This window comes from Miniopterus schreibersii (assembly GCF_964146895.1).
Source record: "Miniopterus schreibersii genome assembly, chromosome: 4".
Lineage (NCBI taxonomy): Eukaryota > Metazoa > Chordata > Mammalia > Chiroptera > Miniopteridae > Miniopterus > Miniopterus schreibersii.
Genome location: NC_138105.1, coordinates 95,965,281 through 95,986,341, shown reverse-complemented (window position 1 = coordinate 95,986,341; position 21,061 = coordinate 95,965,281). Strand labels below are relative to the sequence as shown.

The following is a 21,061-nucleotide window of genomic DNA, read 5'->3' as shown; positions in this document are numbered from 1 at the left end:
AAAGAAGAATTTACATAAAATTTAAAGATCTAACAAGAATTTAGTAATTCTAGAAACAAGGGGGAGGGCACATGCTTCTCTCCGCCCTCCCCCATCCCTAGTAAACACTGAGTCCAGAACATTCACCGACACTGACATAGGGGTTACAGGCCCTCCATCCCCCCTGTTCCCCTTAATTCAAACACCCTATAACTCTCCCGGTAGCTCAGTCCCTGGAACCCAGGCCAAACATCCCAGCAGCTCTGGGACTTGCTCTCTACCTCAGGCCCCCTCGGGATGGGGCTGTGGGTCAGGAGGGGCTGGGATCCCAGGAGCTTCTGGAGGAGGCAGCATATTTTAGGAAAGGTGAGAGCTTTGGAGCACACAGATCTGGGTCTGAATCCCTGGCCCAACTGTATGGCCTTGGGCCTCAGTTTCCTCACCTGTAAAATGGGGAAAATTCCCCATGATCTTCAATAGTTACAATGAGGACTACACAGAATGACGCTGGAAAGAGCCTAGTGCCTGTACTCAGGGGCAAGGCAGGGGAAACACGGTACCTGTTGTTCAGGTTTCCCAATAACTGCAAAACAAAACTGTTTTCCCAAAAGAAAAAATATACAAAGCGGAAAAAATCAGATGTGTGCACAAAAGGGCAGAGGTGGAGGACAACTTGCCTCCGAGGCAGAGGTGCCCTCCGACCTGAGCTTCCTCAGCACCCTCAGAAAAGGCCTTGAGCTGGGACTTACGGGGTCTGATTCCATTTCTGGGTTGCCATCCTGGGCTGCATGACCTCCACACCTCCCTGTGAGCCTGTTTCCTTCCCTGTGCAACGTGCGGGCTCGAGCCTATTCTGATTCTCTGAGATTGGGGACAGGATCTAGGGCAGGGGTAGGGACAGGACACTAAGAAGGAGAAGAGGCCACAGGGCTGGGGACCAGGTAACCCTGAGCGACTCTCAGGGGGAGACAGCGCCTACTACTGCCTGATCTAGCTCCCACGTGAGCCCACTGAAGTCACACATCCCCACACGCTTGAGTATCTTTGTCCCCATTTTACAGTGTAGGAAACTGAGGATCACAGAAGTAAGCCAGCAGGGAGGGGGTGACATCAGGTCTGCAGCCTCTTCCTGCTGGGGCCTGAGCTCCAGGGGAGGACCCCCAGCTCCGGGAGACAAGACGTAGCTCAAAGCACAACCCTCCCCCACTCACCAGCCACAGCCGCCACAGGAAGCCCTGGCCTTTGCCCGGGCATCCAGAGGGCCTGGGGCTGGGGCTGGACTACACCTCCACCCCTGCAAGCCCAGCCACCCCCACCCCAGGGAGGGAAGGGTCTGTGCTGGCCGCTGTGCCAGGGGAGCCCGCAGTCTGCTCTCCCCCAACCGCAGCAAGCCATGGAGTGACCCAGACTCCACTCAGCGCATGACATAATGGGGGAGCTGGGCCAGAATTATGTAAAGTCTTTGGGGAGTAATAGCAGCAGCAGTTCTCAGAAAGAGAGAGAGAGGGAGAGAGAGAGGGAGAAAGAGAGAGACCCCACCCACCCAGGACAAGTTTTCCCCAGAGCCTGCCTGGTCTTCAGCCTCACACTGCCCCCTCCCTCCGTGATCCAAGCCCCAAGCCCCCAAGATACAGCTAAGCCTAGATGCCTCCTCTCTCAGTTGTGTTCTCAGGTCTGTGCCAGGCCAGGCGGGAGGAGGTGATGACATTATCTCACTCCGCTCCTCATCAGGCCTCCTCACCACCCTGGCAGCCCCTCCAGTCTTCACAATTCAACAGCCTCCTCCCTCTGCCATTCCTGCCCCTCACCAGTCTCCCCTCTACGCATCAGCCAGAGAAATCCTTGCTGAAAGCCTCCCAGGGAATCTCCGACACACTGACAATCCAGCCTCTTCTTACAGGGACCCACAAGGGGCACGTGACCTGGTGCCTGCCTACCATCCCCATCTCCTAACCCGCCCACAGGCCTCCAGCCAACCAGCCTCCTTGCTGTTCCTCTAACACACCCAGCACACTCGTGCCTCAGTGCCTTTGCACTTGCTGTTCCCTCTCACTGGAGATCGCTTTGCTCAGTGCTTACCCTAATCTCATCTCTTAGGTTGCCACTCAAATGTCACCTCCTCAGAGAAGCCCTCCTTAGCCATGCTGTCCAATGTCATACTTGCCTCCCACATTCAGCACTACCCAAGCCTGCTCCACTGTCCTCAGCTCTTTTCCAAATTGTCTTATTTGCCACCTTTTTTATTGTCTTTCTCTCTTCACCGGAAGGTAAGCCCCATGAGGGCAGGGTCTGACCTGCCTTACTCACCATTGTGATCTCCAGCACTAGCCCATCCCTTGCTCACGGTAAATGACCAATCAGTAAATTTTACTAAATGCATAAATGACCTTGTGAGGAAGGTATGAGTAACATGAAGAAAACAAGATTCAGGGATGTGAAGAGACTTGCCCAAAGGCACATAGCTGGTCAAAGCAGAGCAGAGGTTTGACCCCAGTCTCTGATTCCACAGTCACTGCCCTTAGTCACTCTGCTCCCCCCACCCCCACCCCAGTGGTGTCACTCCTGCCACTCCCCAGACTCTGAGCTCCCACCCACCCATCCCCAGCCTCAGCGTTACCATCACATATTCTTACTGGCTGGGTAACAAAGGGAAAAACCCTGTCCCTCTCTGGGCCAGGGGCAGGTGATCTGCAAGGCCTCGTTCAGATCTCTTCCTCTAGGAAGTATCAGTAACTCATGTTTATTAGGGCTTATGATGGGCTGGGCACTGTTCTAACTGCCTAACATGCATGATTTCACTTCATCCTTATAACCATCCCCTGAGGGTAGAACTATTATTAGCATTCCTATTTTACAGGCCAGAAAACTGAGTCCCAAGGTCACACAGTGTTGGAATTAAAGCCCAGGCAGGAGTCAAACCAAGGCAGACTCAGTTTCAGCCAGTCTATGCCCCTCCCTTCTCTGCCACACCAGTCCCTTCCCAGGGGGAATGAGTGAGTGAGCACCAGAGGTGGGCAGAGAAGGCCTCTGCTTTGACCTCACTGCCTTAGGGCAGAGTTCTATGGGCAGAGAAGCCCACAGAGCAAAGGTCTGGGCCCATCCTTCCCAGCTCCACTTCCAAATGCCCTTGAGGGAAGAGGGGTCCCCCCTAGGGTCACCTTTGAGCTGATACGAGGAAGAGGGGGAGCCCTCAGGGGCACCCAAGGCTCAAACCACAGCCAGAGAGGTAGAAATGGTTTCAGATCTGGTCAAAGTGAGTGAGTACAGGATGGGGGGTCCCACAACCCAGACCCCTGAAAGAAAGTCCACAGAGAGGGCCTCACCAGGCTCAGCACAGAGCAGGAGCCCAGACCTGCCTATGGCTGGGGTCCAGGAGCCGGAAGGACCTAGTCCCTTCTGCAGCATCCAGAGAGGAAAGCGGAAAAGAGAAAAGAGAATGGAGGAAAAAGGAGCTGGCAAGAAAGCCCTTTCTATAAATACATGCTGTCTCCCCCCACCCTGCCCCGTTTCTCTTAAATGGATGGAGTAACAATGATAATTTTTAAAATAACAGCTAATACTTATTTGAGCATCTATGCTCTGCTGGGCACTGTGCTTGGAGCCTGAGTGTGGAATGTCACCCTAGCTCCTCACTACCACCCTATGAGATGGGCACTGTTATGCCCATTTCACAAATGAAGAAACTGAGGCACTAAGCAGTAAAATTGTTTGCCAGAGGGCACACAGTAGGGCCAGGATTTGAACACAGGCAGAGTAATTCCAGAGGCAGTCTGAGACAGGCAGAGTCCAAGGTAGGCAGAGCGAGACAGACTTGTGTCAGGTCTGTGATGTGTCAGGTCTGTGATGGCACAAAACAGAAGTGACACTGATTGATTGATTGGTTGGTTGGCTGATTCCAGTGTGATTCCCTTAGCAGGGCCTAACTTCAAAGACTTTGGTTTGAAGGGTAGGAAACAGCAGGGAAAGACACAGAAGCAATCAGGGAACCAGAGGGACACGTACAAAGAAAGACATAGGAAACAGGACCCAGAGAGAGGGAGCCCAGAACACAAAGCTGGAGAATGGGTTTCTTCCCACTCCCACCCGCCGAGCCTCGGGGCAAACCCCCAAGACCTATGAGCACACTGAGGGAGCCAGGAGCCAGTGAGAGGCATGTGGGCACAGCGCAGGGTAGCTGGCACTGGCGGCTACCATTCCAATGGGGACAGTGCTGCTGGCCACTCTCCAGCGAGGAACTATCCTTGCCACAAAGACACTGGGAGGTTATAGGAATCGGGACTCCCTTCCTCCATCTGCAGGTGGACCAGGGCGAGGGGGAGAGAGGGGGTGGAGATGTTTCAGCGTCCCCGGCTGTGCGCATGCGGGCGCGCACACACTATGGCCTTTCTCCAGTGCTGCCCATGGCTCTCCTCCTAAAGTCCCCGAGGAGGCTGGCAGGCCACGTGGGCTCGCCAGAAAGGAAGAGGGAAAGAATCAATAGGATTGATCCGGAGCTAAATTTAATCCTCGCTGTGGCTCTAGAGTGGCCATTTCAGCTGCAGAGTCAGAGAGGTGTGGTTGGCCACTCCTCTCTGGGGACAGAATCTGTGGGACATGAGCTCAGAGGGCAGGGGTTTAGACTGAGACTTAAGTGTCCCCTACAGCAGGGAAGGCCCCTGGGAGAAACTGGGTATATTGCATAGTATGAAGCTTACAGGCCGGGAGGGTGAAGGGAGGACCTACTGTGTGCTGAGCACCTGCCTCCAGGGGGAGCGATGGCCTGGGCACCCAGAAGCACTGGGGGGCCATCCATGCCCTTGCTACCTCAAGAATATATTGGGCACCTGTTTATGGCTGGCTTTGTGCCCTGGGACACAGCTGTGAACAAAACAGACAAAAGTCCTACCCTCAAAGAGTTTGCATTATAACAGGAAAGACAGGGAGTAAAAAACTAAACATATAACAGAATGTCAGGTAGCGATAAGGGCTGGGACAATAAATTTACCCACCCGGGGACAGAGGCGGGAACTCTCTGATAAGGGGACAGCTGAACAGAAGCCGTGAGGATATCTGAGCCAAGAGCATTCTCAAGTCGAGGGGACAGCCAACGCGAAGGCCCTTAGCCTGGAGCACGCGTGGCGTGTCCGAGGAGCAGCAGGAAGGCCGCTGGGCCAGAGCAGAGAGACTGTGGACGGGGCAGAGAGCCCGGGGCTGGAGCGGCTGCCAGGAGCCAGGCCACTGGGAGCTGGGTTTCATTCAAAGCGAGAGGCGAGCCTGTGGGAGCAGTGACAGTCTCACGTTTGGACTGCTATGTGGAGAATGGACTCCGGGGGTCAGGCTCAGAGAGCAGGGTCTCTGCTGCACAGCCGCATCAGCCAGCCCCAAGGACCTTGCTCCTCACTCAAACTGCCCTCCCGCAGGTGCCAGAACAAGGGTGACAGGGATAGAGCACCCCTGCCACTCCTGTCACCAGCTCAGCAAAAGCCCGGGCACACCCACATACCTCCCTGTGGAGCCACACAGCCAGCCCAGATTGTGCTTTGAGTTGCCCCATAATTATTTTCATTCATCCAGCAACCCTTAAGGGGTGGTCCTTGTACCGAACATGGGGACATGCACAGAGGTCACTGCTTTCAAGGAGTTCACATCCTTGGAGGACAGGCTGAGCAGGGGCTCAGGAAGGCTGCCCAGCGGGGCAGGCTGACTCCACGTGACCCCGAGGAGTGGAGACACAGCTGGAAGCACCAACTAATGGGTGATGACCTCCAGGAAGCTGGGAGTACCAACTGCATGCCCTGCACCCTGCACCCTGCACCCAGACCCGTTAATGGGGAAGAAACCAGGTGCAGGGAGAGAATGGGAAGGGCCCAGGGTCACATAGGAACTTAGGGACCGAGGCTCTTCCTGCTCAGAGTCAGCTCCGAGGAAGGAGTCAGGGGCTCTGGCCGGGGAGCTTCTTGAGGGCTGGGACCAGGTGTGTCTTACTCAGCACTATAACCCCAACGCTCAGGAACCCTGTGCTGAGTGAGTGAGGGACCCCAGGGTAACCTGGGAGGAGGCCAGACCATACCCAATGACAGAGTCCAAAGACCCTCATCTGGCCCAAGACATGCCAGGGCCCACTTAGGAGACAGAGGCAGGGTCCCTTCTGGAAGCCCCAGGAACCAGCTCCTGAGAGGGGGACCTTCGCCTGAGCACAGGACAGCACCCCCTGCCCTGTATGAAAGTGATGAGTCCAGGTGGCGGTTATTAATATTCTTGTTTGGATAATGACAGAATCTTTGGCCTTAAGATATTCTCTCACTTCAATTACCCACTTTACAGAAGAGCCAGCGGATCAGGAGGCTAACCCAGATCCCAGGTCTCAGCTTGGATGTCTAGGCCACCGGGTCACTGCCAGTCCTAGGAAACTGGCTGATTACAAAACCTGGGCACCTAAAAAGAATTTTTTTTTTTTTTAATCAAGTAGAAAAGCCCCTTTTTCAACTGATAGCAGGCAGGAATGCCCAATCAGAAGACTTATGAAAGTGAAGTTGCCTCCCACCCGCCACACCATCGTCCCCAAAGCCAGGGCCCCGACACCTCCCGGAGCACAGGCTCAGCTGGCCCCAGGCTCTGCCCCTCTAAGACAAGTCCTGTTACCGGCAGCCCTGCTTCCTGTAGCCGCAGCACTGCTGCCACCTCCCAGTCCCAGGCCTAAGGGCAGGGACCTTGGGGGCAGGTGGGGGGCCTCCTCATCTTTGCTGGACAGATGAAGAAACCCAGAGGCAGGCATGCTTTCCCCAGCTCCTTGGGCTGCTCAGGCAGAGCAGCAACTGCTTCCTGGTCCTGTGCTGTTTCTTTGAGGTGGCAACTGCCTGCAGGACAGGGATGACTGGTAACAAGGACCGGAAGGGAGGGGTTGATAAAATAATCCCGGGGGGGGGGGGGGCAGGGGGAGGGCCAGCCTGCCAGGTGTCCCACTACCTAAGCCTCCAGGCCCCTGACCAGCATACTTCTCCCTCCAGAGCCCAACCCAAAGCTGGGCAGCCCCTGGTCCCTGGAGCAGCCCACACTCAGGTCCTCAGAGTACTCAGAAAAGTTTAGGGGCAGCGAGGAGACCCTCCTGCAGAATAGCATGCGTGGAAGCCCCGCAGACTCTGAGACCTAAAGCAGGCCCAGAGCTTCTGGGCAGGGCACCCCCAAAGTGAGCCTGAGCCTCATGCCTGCCCACAAAGTCCAATGCCTCAGGATGCTGTGGACTCTAAGATTCTGAGTGCTCGTGGGGACTCCAGATTCCAGGCGTTAATAGGGATTCTGTTTATCCTTGGTGTTTACTGAAATTCCCAGGCTGCACTCCAGCCGTGCATGAATATAAGTCTCAGATGGCAGCATTGCTCACCTGGACTGAGCCTCAAAAAGGAGGGAGTGAGTTCTTGGACCATCCCGGGTCCCCTGACCAGGGACTACTGGCTGGCCCTCCCCCACAGGCAGGGCAGGCCCGGCCCCTAACAGGAGGCTTGGCCACATAAATCACCATCCCAATAATATTTGTATTGATTATCTAGATTGGAAGCCTCAATTGGCTCCATTGTCTCACCTCCTCTCCCAGGGTTCACAGATGGGGTCCAGTCCCCCCATCTGCGTTTCTAATGCAACATTTGAATGGAGCAGCATCAGTGCCAGCAAGGCCCCATGCTGCCCTGGGTGCTGGGGGGGGGGGAGAGGATTTTTTCACTTGAGAGAGAATTATCAAAGCTAGAGCTGGTGGGGCTGGAGGAGAAGCCAAGATGGGCTGGTCCCCAGATCCTCAAAGTGCAGGAGCAGGACCACCTGGGCGTGGTGAGAAATGTGGAGCTCAGGCCCCACCAGACCCTATGAACCAACGTCAGCACTTTAAGCAGAGCCCTCGGCGATTCCCATGCAGGTTACTATGTAAGAGGCACTGCTCTAGCCACCCTTGTGTTGTCCAGAGGGAAACTGAGGCCCAGAGAAGGCAAAGGGCTTGCCTGAGGTCACACAGCAGGTGAGATCCCCCGAGTCTCTAGTTCGGGCAGAGGAAACTCGAGGGCAAGTGGCTTCTGGAGTGAGGGGCCCGCCATTTGCCCAGGCGCTTCTCCCTCCCGAGTTCCTGCCTCCTGTCTCAGGGCGTGGACAGATGGTTCAGACCAGAGTCTGACCCCCCTGTACTCTCCCAGCCTGGAGGGGCCAGCAAGAGCTCCGGGGACTCCCCAGGAGGGCACCTCCCCTCCCGCCCGGGCCAGCCAGCTGCCCCTTCCCTGGCAGCAACTGGACAGCAGATCCCAGGGAAAAGCACCACCTGGGTCTGCCCAGCACAGCCAGACGTCCGGGAGGGGGGCACGGAGGGACAGGCCCCAGAGAGGCAGCCAGCAGAGGGCCCGGGAGAGGTGGGGACCAGGGAAGGAGGCAGAAAGCACAGAGATGGTGGGGCGGGGGCAGACAGAGAGAGGACCAGAAACAAAGGGGTTGGGATCAGGAAGGAGGGAGAAGGGCCTAGACAGAGGCCCGCGGACGAGAGGGGAAGGAGAGAGAGGGCGGAAGGGGCGGCAGGCGGCAGCGACGGGGCAGGGAGCAGGGAGGGGGCAGCTGGCTGCAGGAGCGGAGCCGGGGTGGCCCAGCTACCAGCCTGGCCCGGCCCAGCCCCCAGTGACAGTGCAGCTGCCACACTTGGGCCTACCATGAGGTCAGTCCTGCCCTGGGGCTGAGGGAAAATAAATGGTGTCCAAGATAAAAGGTCCAAGAAATTATTTGTCTTGTTGTCACGTCTTGACTGCAACGGGCAGAGGCCGGCGGGGCATCATCCCAGAAAAAAGCCAGGGCTGGCAGGCCCCCGGCGCACACACGGGACCCAGCGCAGCCGCGGCCCCAGCCCCAGCCCGGCCTCAGTCTTAGCCCCACGCCTCGGCGACCTAGAGTCCCAGCCGCCTTCCCAACCTAACAGCTCCCAGACCCTGGCCTGAGAAGACAGAAACGGCAGGGGCATGGCCAGTATTGGCTCAGCATCTATCCCCAAATCCCTTCCAAGTTCTCGGAAGGCGGAGCCTGTCTGTTTCACTCACTGCTGAGGGTCTCTGCGGGCTGGGGGTTTGGGCAGAGAAGGGAGTCAGGGTGTCTCACTCCTCCCGGCCCCACCGCAAAGGCAGGTGATGGTTCCCAAACACCCAATTCCAGCATCAAGGTTAAGAGGACGGTGGCCCAAGGTGCTGTCCCCATGGCTCACAGGTACACAAGCTCAAGCTCACACACGCACACACATAAACACACTGGTACACCAGGCTGATTCTCACCACTACCAGCAACACCCAAAAAGCGATACCCAGAGGCCCCCCACCCCTCCAAGCCTCTGAACCTGGGGCTGGTGAAGCGATTCCATGAGAAGCAGCCACCTGCCTTAGGCCATCCCCAGGCAGCCACCGAGAGCCAGACAACTGCCATTTATGGGGTGTCTGCCAACAAAAGCACCTTTTATTCACCTCTTCAGTTAGTTCTCCCAACGAGGCTCTCAGGGATGCACCACTGTATCCCCATTTCACAGATGAGGAAACTGAGGCCCAGCAAGGCTCAATATCAGGTGCAAGATCACAGCCAGGACCTGGCAGAGCTGGGATTTGAACCTGAGGTCCCTGAAGCCGGGAAGTGTGTGCCCAGTGGGGCAGGAGGGGTTTGGCACCTACCATACTTGTCCCCGTCCTCGCCACGGGCACTGATCCTGCGGCCCAGGACCTGGATGTGCTTCCCGCTGGTCCGGCTGTAGAGCTGGTACAGCCGCAGCTGCTTACGGCTCACATCGTCCCGAGCCCGCGTCTGGTTCTCCACGTGGATCCGGAAGTCCACGTTCTCCTCGGCCGCCAGCACCTGCGCAAGGACAGGAGCGACGGTGAGCGCCCTGGAACCCTGGGTCCCCTGCATGCCAGGGCCTCTCCTACGCCATTCTGGGCCAGGCCTCAGCACACGCTCAAAACTGCCCCGTTACCACCCCCATTTCACAGATGAGGCAACTGAGGCTCAGCGAGGTGAGGCAAGTTACCCCAGGTGGCCGAGCCAGGGAGCGGCAAAGGTAAGGACAGGGTAGGTGTGTTTGAAACCAAGCTTGCTCTCTTTCCACCACGGCCCCCCGTTAGAGCAAGAAGTGTGCAGCGGAGGCTTCTCTTGGCACTTTGGGTGCCCAGTTTGTTCTGTCTCAGATTCCTTCCTGGTGACACGATAGAGCAGAGCCCCTGCTCTGGCCATGTCCCAGGGTGGCTGTGAGGATGAAGGGAGCAAGTGGGCAGAAAAGTCCCCAGATCGGTATAGAGATGGGAGAGCGATGGGGAGCATATAACAGCTGCTTGGGTCCGAGGAGGGGAGGGGGGAAGCCTGGCAAGTCTCATCCAGGGAAAGAAGCCTCTGTTCACTGTCCCTTCTCCCCTGGACCTGATGTGAAGGGGGTCCCCTCCCGTGCCCTGAGGGTCCTCGTGCTCACCCAGGCCATGACGCATCTGCCCGCATCCCGTCTGCTGTTGGAGAAGCCTTTGCTCTGCAGCCCCATCCAAATGTCCTGTATCCCTAAAGCCGTAGTTCATGTCCAACCACATCCTCCGGGAAGCCGCCCTTGCTGCCCCAACACTTACTCTGCAGTTTCCCTTCGTGAGCACAGCCTCTCACCTGCACAGCCTGGCCCACCTCCTCCCCAGGCTCCTGCTTCCACCCTTGCCCGGTGGTCGGCTGTCCTCCAGCAAACCCGATCACCTCCTTAGAGCCTCCCCCACACTCTCCAGGGCTTCCCATCCCACTGAGATAAAGTCCCCACCCGGACAGCTTTCCCCCTTCATCTCCTATCACTCCCTCCCCACCAGTTACACTGGCTGCCTTATCACGCCTCTGAGCGTTTCAAACACAGAATGCACACCTGCCTCGGGGCCTTTGCACCTGCTCCTCCCGCTGCTTCCATGCTCTTTCCTAGATTTTTACATTCTGACTCCTTTACTTCATTTGGGTCTCTGCTCAAATGTCACATCCAGACTGCTTTTCTGAGGCAGGCCCCACCTCTGTCACTATCCATCTCTCAACCATGCTTTGTTTTTCTTTCTAACATTTATCAACCTGACGTAACATCTATTTGTCTGGTTTTCGTCTGCCCCCCTTTCCCCCCCTGACTAGACTGGCAGCACCATGAAACCTGGAGCTCTCTTTGTCGTTTGCTGCTATATCGCCAGCACATAGCACAGTAGAAACTCAATTTGTGGAAGGAAGAAAGGAGAGAAGGAGGGAGGGAGGGAGGGGGGGGGGGGAGGGAGGGAGGGAGGAAGGTTAAAAAGATCTGGAGTCCTGTCATTCCATTTAACATTATATTAGGTTTTCTATACCCTAATTATATGCCTGTCCCAACTTATCTTAACCATAAAGCTGAACAATTCTTGAAGCCCAGACAGGTTTGTTCAGTTTAGGCACATAGGACCTCAGCCCACCCAGCCCATGGCAGAGCTCTTGGGACCCGGGCTGCATCTGTGTCAGCCCTCATCTGTGAGCAGCCAGGGTTCCACACCCCACGCCACTCAGGATCTCTGTCCCAGAACTGACCTGGACATAATCCCCCCACCCTAGCACATAATCTTTCACTACCATACTCAGGGTGGAAGCGTTAACCCACATTACAGGTGAGGAAACTGAGGCTCCGAAGCTGAACTGACGAGGTCTCAGAAGCAGGCAATGGCAGCCTAGACCTCGTGGTCCCAAAGCCCAGCTTTCAGTCCCTCTTGCTGGGCCCCACCTGCCCCACCAGGACCAAGGTTCAAAACCCACGGCGTGTCACTCCCTAGCTAAGGGACCCTAGGCAAGTTACTAACCTCACTGGGCCTCAGTTTCCTCACCTGTAAATCAAGGCTGACGCGAATGGCACCCGCCTCGTGGGTGCTGGGATTAAACATATGAAGCCCTAGCACAGTGCCTGGGGCAGAGCAAGTGCTCAGTGGGCACCTACTGAGAATGTCAAGGAGCCCTTGAACAGGCTCTCAGGGAAGCCGCAAGCCGAAGCCTCTTGGGGACACAAGCAGATCACAGTCCCTGTCCCCAAGACAAGGCAATTCTGAGGCACAGATTACAATTCGAAAGATGTTACTGCTTTGGATTGTCCAGACAACCCTGTGACATGGGAAGGCTTAGCACATCCATTTAACAGAGGCAGAAACTGAGGCTCAGAAAAGGTAAGTCAATTGATCCGAGTCACACAGTCTGGTGACGTGGCTAGGCCATCCAGTGTGACACCTCTCACTCCGCTGCCCTCATAGCCGCTTCTCCCCCTCTCAGCCCCACCCCTGTCATCATTCGCAGCCAGGACCCTGATGCTCAGCGAGGGAGGAACCCCAGTGCCCCCGAGGCCCACTCCTGGTGGGCATGTGTCCTGAAGACTCCCAGCCATGGCCCTCAAGCTCCCTGGAATGACTTCCAGAGATGCGCTGGCCCTGTCCCCTCCCCCAGGGGCCAGCCTCCGGCCTCCCTCCCTGTCCTCCAAGTCTCCTCCTGCTCACAGGAGACCTTATCGACCAGAGGTCAAACCAATCTCCTCACCCCAGGCCCCTGAGGGCAGCTGCCCTGCCCAGAAGCCAGCCGCCCATTAATGATCTTCTCCCCGGCGCACTGGACGGAGGCGGCACGGTGACCCAGGGTCAGCAGGGGCTATCCGGTGGCCCTTCCCCAGGATGTGGGAGGGATAATCCATCTTGCCCAGCTTCCACCATTCAAGCCACATTCTGTGGCCACATCAGTCCCTAGGGAGGCAGCAGCAGTAGCCTCTGACACGGAAACAGTCTGTCCTTCTGAAAAGGCAGGGGGCCCCTGGGCTTCCCGGGGAAGACTTCTAGGGGCTCCAGGCCTTTGCCTGGGCCAGGTCCTCTGCCCAGGGCACCCTGTCCCTGCTGGACACCTGACACCTGTTCTCAGGCGCCTCTTCTGGAAGCCTCTCCTGCCCTGCCCTGCCCTGCCCTGCCCTGCCCCACCCCAGGCCGGGTTAGGGCCTCTGAACATGACTGTAATGGCTTATTGTCCCCAGTGTCCAGCTGGTCTGGTTCATCCTGGATTTTGCCTCTGTCCCCAGGTGGCACCCCGCAAATGTTTGCTCAACAACTGTGGCTGGGACAAGGGAAACCTGGCAGCCAAAATCCCCCCCACTGCTCACCACCCAGACAAGCAGAGGGCCCAACACGGGGAGACGAGGGGTGTTTCTAAAGCCACCAATTGCTAAGCTTCCCTCTGTTCGAGGCCCTCTGCTAAGAAGCCTTTAGACATGGTACCTCGTCTAATTCCCTCAACCACCCATGGAGGTGGGCACCAGTGAGAGCCCATTGCACAGGTCAGACCTCTGAGGCAGCTCTCGAGGCTACAGAGCTCGCAGGGCTCACACAAAGCAGCCAACTCAGGAACATTCTCCTTCTTCCTCTCCTGCTAGCTGGGTGGCAGGTCCCTTGGCCTCGCTGCCTACGAGGTGGCCTGTCTTCAGGGCCCTCTTAGGACAGTCAGCTCTAGGAACTGCCCAGGGGCAACAGGAGCCCCACAGGTTCAACTCTCCCCACAGCTCTGTCCCCCAGGCCCACAGGCGCATGGTGCTGAGTGGGGCTGGGCCACCCCTCCACCTGCAGTCTCAACCGCATCAGCCCAGCTCTCTAAGGCTGCTTCCCCGCTCCAGACTCTCCAGGTGGGAACCATCTTTGCCATCTAGCCCCTGCCTACCTCCCAAGCCTCTCTCTGAGGCTCCTTGGTGGGAACCTACTATGGGGTGAAAGAGGTTGGGGTGAGCCCCCAGTCCAGTGCCAGCTTCCAGACATCAACCCAGGCTCCCCTCCCACCAGGGCAACAGCCACCACAGCCCTCCTAGCCCCCCGAAGATCTCAGTCTCACCCACCCACTCACAGCTCTGATGGCATGTTCAGGGGCTTCCTGTTTCCTCCCGGGCCACAGTCCCACCTCCCACCGAGGTCTGCCACAACACACATCACCTCTGTGCACACGCTACACACACACACACACCCCGCACGCTTCAACGACCCAATAACCAGCACTGACCTCGGGCGCTTCCTGTCCCTGCCCCCAATCACCAACTTCTCTGATTCCTGTAACCCTCAGTTTTCTCCTCGGCAGAATGGGAACTGTTTATAATATTTATCTCTGAAAAAGATTATACTAATAGCAACAGCCATAATCTTTTTCCTTTTCGGTTTTCTTTTGTTTGGTTTTCTAAACAGCCACTACTCATTGAGCAAGTCCTCTGTGCTAAGAACCACGTTAGGTAAATGACCCTACGTCATCCCCAGAGTGCCCCTGTAAGTTGGTATCACTATTATTCCCATTTTTCAGATGAGGTAACTGAGGCTCGCAGAGGTTACATCACTGTCCAAAGTCAGAACTGTTGAGCAAAGGAATCAAGGTTCAAGTCCAGCTCCCCCTCCGACGAGTCTAGAAACTGAGCTCTCCACCACTTCCCCCTCACCGGCTCCCATCGCCTTCTCCTTTCCCCTGCTCAGGACAGCAGCTGGTTCTGGCCACAAGCCATCGCTGGGGCAGGGACTGTGGCTGAAGGCCTCATGCTCACTCCCCCGCCCAAGAGAGCAGGATGGGGTCAGACTGCCCCCTCCCGCTCAGGTCCCCATCCGTGAGGCCTCATACAAGCAGTGCCCCTGTCTCCAGGCAGCCTGCCCAGAAAGGGAGGGTCCCCCTGGTCCCAGGAGGGGCAGCCCACAGACTTCCGGCCACATTCCACCCCTGCCAGCCTTCTCCAGCAGCAGCAGCAGCAGCCAGCCACGCCAAGGCCTCCTCCAAATTCTAGATTCGAACCTGAGACCTGCATCCCATACTCCAGGAGGGGTCCCTGGTAGAGTCAGCCCTGCTCTCCACCCCAAAATGCAGCTCCCCAAACTCTTCCTCGAGAGCAGGCAGCCTGGACGCAGGCCCGGCGCTGTTGCCAGCCCCAGGGCTCTGCGGATTATTATTATCATCGCCGAGAGCGAGACTGACGCTGGCTCCCACTTAGTGGGCGCTTGCTCAGTGCCAGGCCCGAGCTAAGCATTTTCCAGGCACCGTCTCCTTCCTCCTTGCATGACCTGGGCAGGTCTGATGATTACCATCCCTGAGACAAAGAGAGACAGACAGGCCAAGGGACTTGCCCAAGCCATACAGAAGGTGACAGAGCCAAGATCTGAACCCATCTCTGGCTCTAGAGCCCCTGAATTACCCCCAGGTGGCACACCCCCTAGATGGAGAGAAGAGGAGGGTGGCCAGGCTCACCCCTGAATCTGAGCTTGACTCAGATCAACGCCCCCACCCACTGCGCAGCCCAGGCTTCTCCCTTCTCTCCTATTACGCTCCCCACACCCAATCCAGCCAGGACAGAGTGACGCTGCACAGGGCCTTTCCCCACCCCCAGCCTGTCCATTAAGCTCCCAGGGCTATCAATGTATTGATTGGCAGGGCTGAGCCATCAGCATGGGGGTGGGGGGTGCTGCCACCCAAGGCGGCTGACCAGAGCTCCCTCTCCCCATACATCAGCCTTCTCCGTACAGATCGTCAATATGGGTGCCACTGGCGGTCAACTCTGGAACCAGCCTGGGGGAGGGAACAAGATACCTAAAACCCATGCTCCCTTCTCTCTTCTCCCCACCCCCATTTCAACTCCCTCTCCCTTAAAGCTCTTGGTTGAGGACAGTAGACATGCACAACTACAAGGTAATAAACAAGCCCTTTATTTTGGCATTCAATGCCCACCACGGCTTTTTATATCATCCCCACCCCTGAACTTGATGCTCCAGATGCCCTAACCAGCTCAGAGTGCCCTGAGCACATTAGGACATTCCCTGCTCTGTGTACAGATGTTCCGTGTGCCTGCGATGGCTGTTACGCACACACATATGCACACACGCTCACTCCACCCGGCTTGCTTCTATTTCAAGATTCAGATGGGCACCATCCCTAGCCCGATCCTCTGGCCCCAGCATCTGGTTTCAGGGTCCTTCATCAGAGTACACAACACCCCTTGTCCCCCTGCACAGATCCCTCCAATTACTCTCAAGTCCCCAGGGGCAGGGGCAGGGGCAGGGACAGGTCCTGAATCCCCTATGCCACACACCTGGCACCCTGGGGGGTAGGAGGTGCTCAATCCAGGTGCCCAGCCCCCAGAGAAGCTGCTCCCCTTCCTCAGCACTGACATTTCTCCTGCGTGCCAGGTGCCTAGGGCCTGCGGGATGCTGTGGCAGGCCTCCCCTGACTTCCAGGAACCAGGAGCTGGCGGATAAGCAGCCTCCAAAAACACTAGAGTCCCATGAGTAGCTGCAGCTCACATTTACTTAACACTTATAATGAGCCAGGCGCCATGCCAAGCCATCCCCAGGTGACCACAACCGACCCTCACAGCAACCCCAAGAGGGAGGTTCTCTCTGGATGCCCTCATGAAAGATGAGCCACACAGAGCCCAAGCAATCTGCTCAAACAATCTGCGGCTACCAGCTATCGAGGGCCAAGCAGGTGTGAAGAGCTCCTATGCACCCCTGTGAGCCCCAACAGAGAGCACAATGGGTCATAGGAACCAAGGGAGAGGTGGGATGGGAGGGAAGGGCTGGGGAAGGGTGGTGAATAAAGCTGCCCACGGTGTCAGCCATCCCCTCCCAGGAACACTTTGAGGACAAAGCTGAAGCCTTGGATGTCTTCTTTATCCCCATGAAACCCAGGCCAGGGCCAGCTGTGCAGCGGGCACCCCGCCGATGTCTGCTGGGGGCTCATGCGGAGAAGTATCACAACTGAGTGCCTACTGCTCAGCTGGTGCAAGACAGGGCTTCAGTGACTCCTCCCGATGGGCCACAGTGGCAGTCCTCCACCCATTTCCCACGCGAGGAGGCAGAAGCTCGGAGAGGTCAAGCATCTTGCCACACAGCCTGCAAGTGGTGCAGTGAGGACCAAACCCGAAGCCTCAGACTAGAGCCCTGATGTCGCCGATACAAGGAGCATGTCCTTCCCAGCTCTCTCCAGCACCTGCATTCAGCATATTACATACCTAACTTTCAATCGACCGAGCCATCACGATTGCTCAATTACTGAGTGTCAGCCACGGAGCTAGCTACTCCTGTGCGTTATCGCATTCAGCCCCCACAGTAACCCTTAAAAATAGGTACCTCTCATGACCCCATTTTACAGATGGGGAAACCAAGGTGCAGAGGGCTGAAGGTTAAGATCTTTGCTGCAGAGCTGCTCAGCAACACAGACACGATTCAAACCTAGGTCTCTCTTATGCCAAAGCCCGTGCATGCAAGCACCGCAGAAGTCACCTAGCTCACCTCGCTAATACCCAGGTGGGTAAACTGAGGCACAGAGAGGGAGGTCATCCAATAAGCTAGAATCCCTGGGACCCTGAGAATTTTTCTGCTCTGTGGCCCACAGGAGGCTTATCCTTGGCTCATCCATGGCAAAGCAGCATTTTAAATGGGCCTGAGACCTTATGCTATTTCCATGTCCCCAAAAAATGATACCCAAACACCTCCCAGCCCCTCCTAGCCTGACTAAAGCCAGAGGGGCCCGCTCACTGACTGATGTTCCATCCAGAACAAATGCCCATACTCAGGCCCAAAGTGTGGACAGTGGGCCTCACCCTTTCTGAGGCCTGAGGGCTCTCCCCCAGCCTGGGCCACGCTGGCAGGGCCCTGGCACTGCCCTTGCCCCTGGTCCTTGCCAGTGGGGTACAGACCCCACCCAGCAAAAAATACAGAGCACACAGAGGTTCATCAGCCAGCCCCTGCCCTCAGAAAGGAAACAACCAATACCTCCCTTCTCCCTGTTACCAGGAGGTGGCAGTGCCCTGGGCAAGGGAAGCTCACTACACTGACAGGGGGCTGGTGGCGAGGGAAATGTGGACGAGAGGTCAGAGCGCTGGGCTCCAGCTGCCCCTGCTCTACACCCTCAGGAAGGAAGGACTGTTTTGTTGGTTGTTTTCTCCCCATCTTACATGTGCAGAAGCTGAGACCCAGAGAGGTTAAGTAACTTGTCAAGGATACACAGCAAAGACAAGGCAGAGCAACAATTTGAGCCAGACTGGCAGAACCCAGATACTGCTATTTAAGAAGCCGGGGTCCTAGAGCCGCACCACTCAGAGTTGAAGCCAGCTCTGCCTCCTCCTGCTGTGTGACCAAAGGCAGCTCATTTCAAACCTCTGAGCCTCAGTCTTCATCTGTAGAATCCCCAGCTCCAGCTGGTTGTGACGTATATCCCAGGAGGTGTGAGAAAGCGCCTGCCTGTCACATAGTAAGGACACAATACCTGGTGGCGGCTACCCGTGTCACTGTTAGCCTGAGTGCCAGCACTCTGATTCCCATACCCACCACATTCTGCTAGAGGACAAGGTCAGGACCAAAAGGTCCTGCTAAGGACAGGAAGTCTCCTCCCTGCCCCCTCCATCTCCCTTTGGGGGCCAGACATGCCCCAGGCAGGGTGGAGGCAGAGCTGTGGCCCTGACACGCAGCCCCAAGCCTGCGGACACTGGCCGTGCCAACCACAAGAAATTTTAAAAATCCACCTCCTTATCTCTGGGCAGGTGACACTCCCCAGCTGCAGGAATGCTGGCAGGGTGCCCCCTCCCCTCCATGCTGGGAAAGAAGCTGGGAGGGGAGTGCTGAATCCCCCAGGCCCCACCTCCCCCCCAAAATACCCACCACTGGTTCTGAGACCCTTTCTACCAGAACATTCCAGGAAGTTCTGAGCCTTCAGACTCCGAGGCAGGTGCCCTCCACCGCAGATACCTCCCTGGGCTCTGACCATGCCCCACCAGAGGGGTTCACCCAGAGCTCTCACTGGGGACCCTAGCACACCTTGTGGGAATCGGTTTCCCTACCAGTGTTCTTTCTGAAAATTCCCTTATTCTTTCTGAAAACATCTGACTGGTGTGGTGGGAAAAAATACAAGGTCTTGAATCTGAAGTCTTGAGTCACCATGGGTTGAACAAATCCCTTCCCTGCTCTATGCCTCAGTTTCTCCACCTGTTAAGTAGGAATGTTACCCCCTCTTAGTTCAGGAGGAAGAATGAAACATCTTTGGATGCAAGAGCCGCTCTGAAATCCTCACAAGCAGCGCTCTGACCTGAGGCAGGTGGCTTCTCCCACTGGAGCTGGACAGGGGCCAGGCCTGCCCCTTTACACTTCACAGCGTGGAAGCGAGGGGAAAAGGGGGGGGCGCAGGTCAAAGGAGCTCCTGTTTATCCAGCACTCTGCCCCTGTAGACCCGGAGCCCTGGAGGCCAGCAACGGACCAGTCCTGTTTGCAGGGTCAGCAGGAAGCAGGCTCCCAGCAGGTATTTGTTGAATGAATATCTGACTGGATGGATGAACAGATGATGTCGCTGCTTTAAGGGACATACATGCATATAGGCATAGCCCATGGACACAGACAATGGTGTGGGGAGGGTCTGGGATGGGGTGGGGGCTGGGTGGAGGGGAGCAAAGGAGGGGGAAATGGGGGACATCTGTAATACCGTCAACACTAAATTAAAAATAAAATAAATTAAAAGTGCTATCCAACAGGGCAGCTTCCCATCCTCTTCATGTCACAGAGGACGTCCCCATGTCCCCAACTAGCAGCTTGGAGAAGGGTCTGAACCTCACTGGGGAGGCCAGGCGAGGGTGGGAGAGTGGTAGGGCGAGGGGCGTGGAGGGGAACTTCCGAACTTGAACACAGGGGCAGTGGGAGAGGAAGCAGCGCTGCGGGAGGGACCCTGGGACAGCAGAGGCCCCCCTTCCTGCCCGCCTCAGCCTGGCCTGTCTCGGGAGCAGGGACCTAGCTGAGCCTGGCGGCTGGAACAATGTTGGGCAGGTGCCGGCCGAGCTGCGTGAAAGGCCCAGCCCGGTGTCATTGTCAGCGCTCAGCCAAGTGCAGAAAAGCAATTTACTGGTCACGCCGCTTGCTCCCCTTGGAAATTTTTAAAATTCTTCCGATTTGAGCTATCCGCGGTGTCCCAGGTCGTGCGGAGAAGGGATTTTATTAAATTCCCAGCTTCCCGCTCCCCGGGGTGGCTGGCGGTGAGGCGGGGCTCGCCACATGGGGGTGGGGAGGGCAGAGTCTGGCATTGACTGTGCTCAGGGAAATGTGGCTGGGGGCTGGGGTGGGGGCCCATCCTGGACCTGGGGACTGACGGATGGGAAGAGGGGAGGAGCTCCCAGGCTCAGAATGGACCAGTCCCCCAAAACCTGGAGGTGGGGGAGGGAAGGGCATAGGGTACTCAGTCCCCAGGGCAACAACGTGCCCTCCTGGGAGGATGAGGCTCTGTGAAACTTGCAGACCTGTCAGGTACCACTTTAGCGTGAGGGCCACGCACTTCACAAATGATGAAGCTGAGACTCACAGGGGTCTATAGACAGGGACAGGGGAAGCTGGGGCTCAGGCTCAGTCCTCTGGATTGCACAGCCCTGAGCCTTTCCAGGGTGGGGGAGGCCTCCCAGCCCTGCTCACCAGGGGATCTCTCACTACCACCCTCGAAGCTCACCCTGCCGGGAAGTAGCTGCTCTTTACTGTCTGCCCAACATCACCTCTGTAGGGAGCAGACTTCAGACTCCTGCAGCTAACACATGGGTCCCACCCCTCATCTCTACCTCTCATGGCCACTCCACCTTTGTCCCTAGAGCATAAATGGGGACATGAGCCTACCAACCTTGCCTGTGGTAGTGTTTCTTTATCTTTTAGGAATCCTGGGTGCTTCTGAAAATCTGTGGGGAGCTGGGAACCCTCTCCCCCACACAAGTACATTTGGACACCATTTGGGTGCAATGATCCAGGGACTCTCCTCCCCCATCCTTAGATACTCTAAGGGTGCATGGGTTAAAAACCTCAGTCCTATGGCAGTTTGAATGGGGAAAGGCTGCAAAGGAAGGGGGAGGTAGGAGAGGGAGCTCCCTCCCTCACCTGCTTGAAGTCCTAACCCAGATGGACGTAACCCAGACAGACCACCCAGCTCTTTCCCGAGAGGCTGGCTCTAGCTCTGGCCAAGGAGGTGGAGGTGGGATGCAGAGGCCAGGTTCCCTCCCTCACACTCCCCCGGAGAACACAAAGACCACACAGCAACCCCTCCTGGGCCCCACTTCAAGGACCAAGAGGCAGCAAGCATG

The 21,061-nt window shown here is 56.8% G+C and overlaps 1 protein-coding gene across 1 annotated transcript in view; it reads right to left on the bottom strand.

Annotated features, from left to right (window-relative positions):
• The window catches only part of FGF18 (fibroblast growth factor 18), a 31,654-nt gene that overhangs the window by 8,514 nt on the left and 2,079 nt on the right, over positions 1-21,061 (bottom strand). Inside the window, exon 3 of the mRNA XM_081135833.1 lies at positions 9,633-9,813. Coding sequence (XP_080991959.1) covers positions 9,633-9,813 — 181 coding nt within the window. The remainder of the gene's footprint in view (positions 1-9,632; positions 9,814-21,061) is intronic.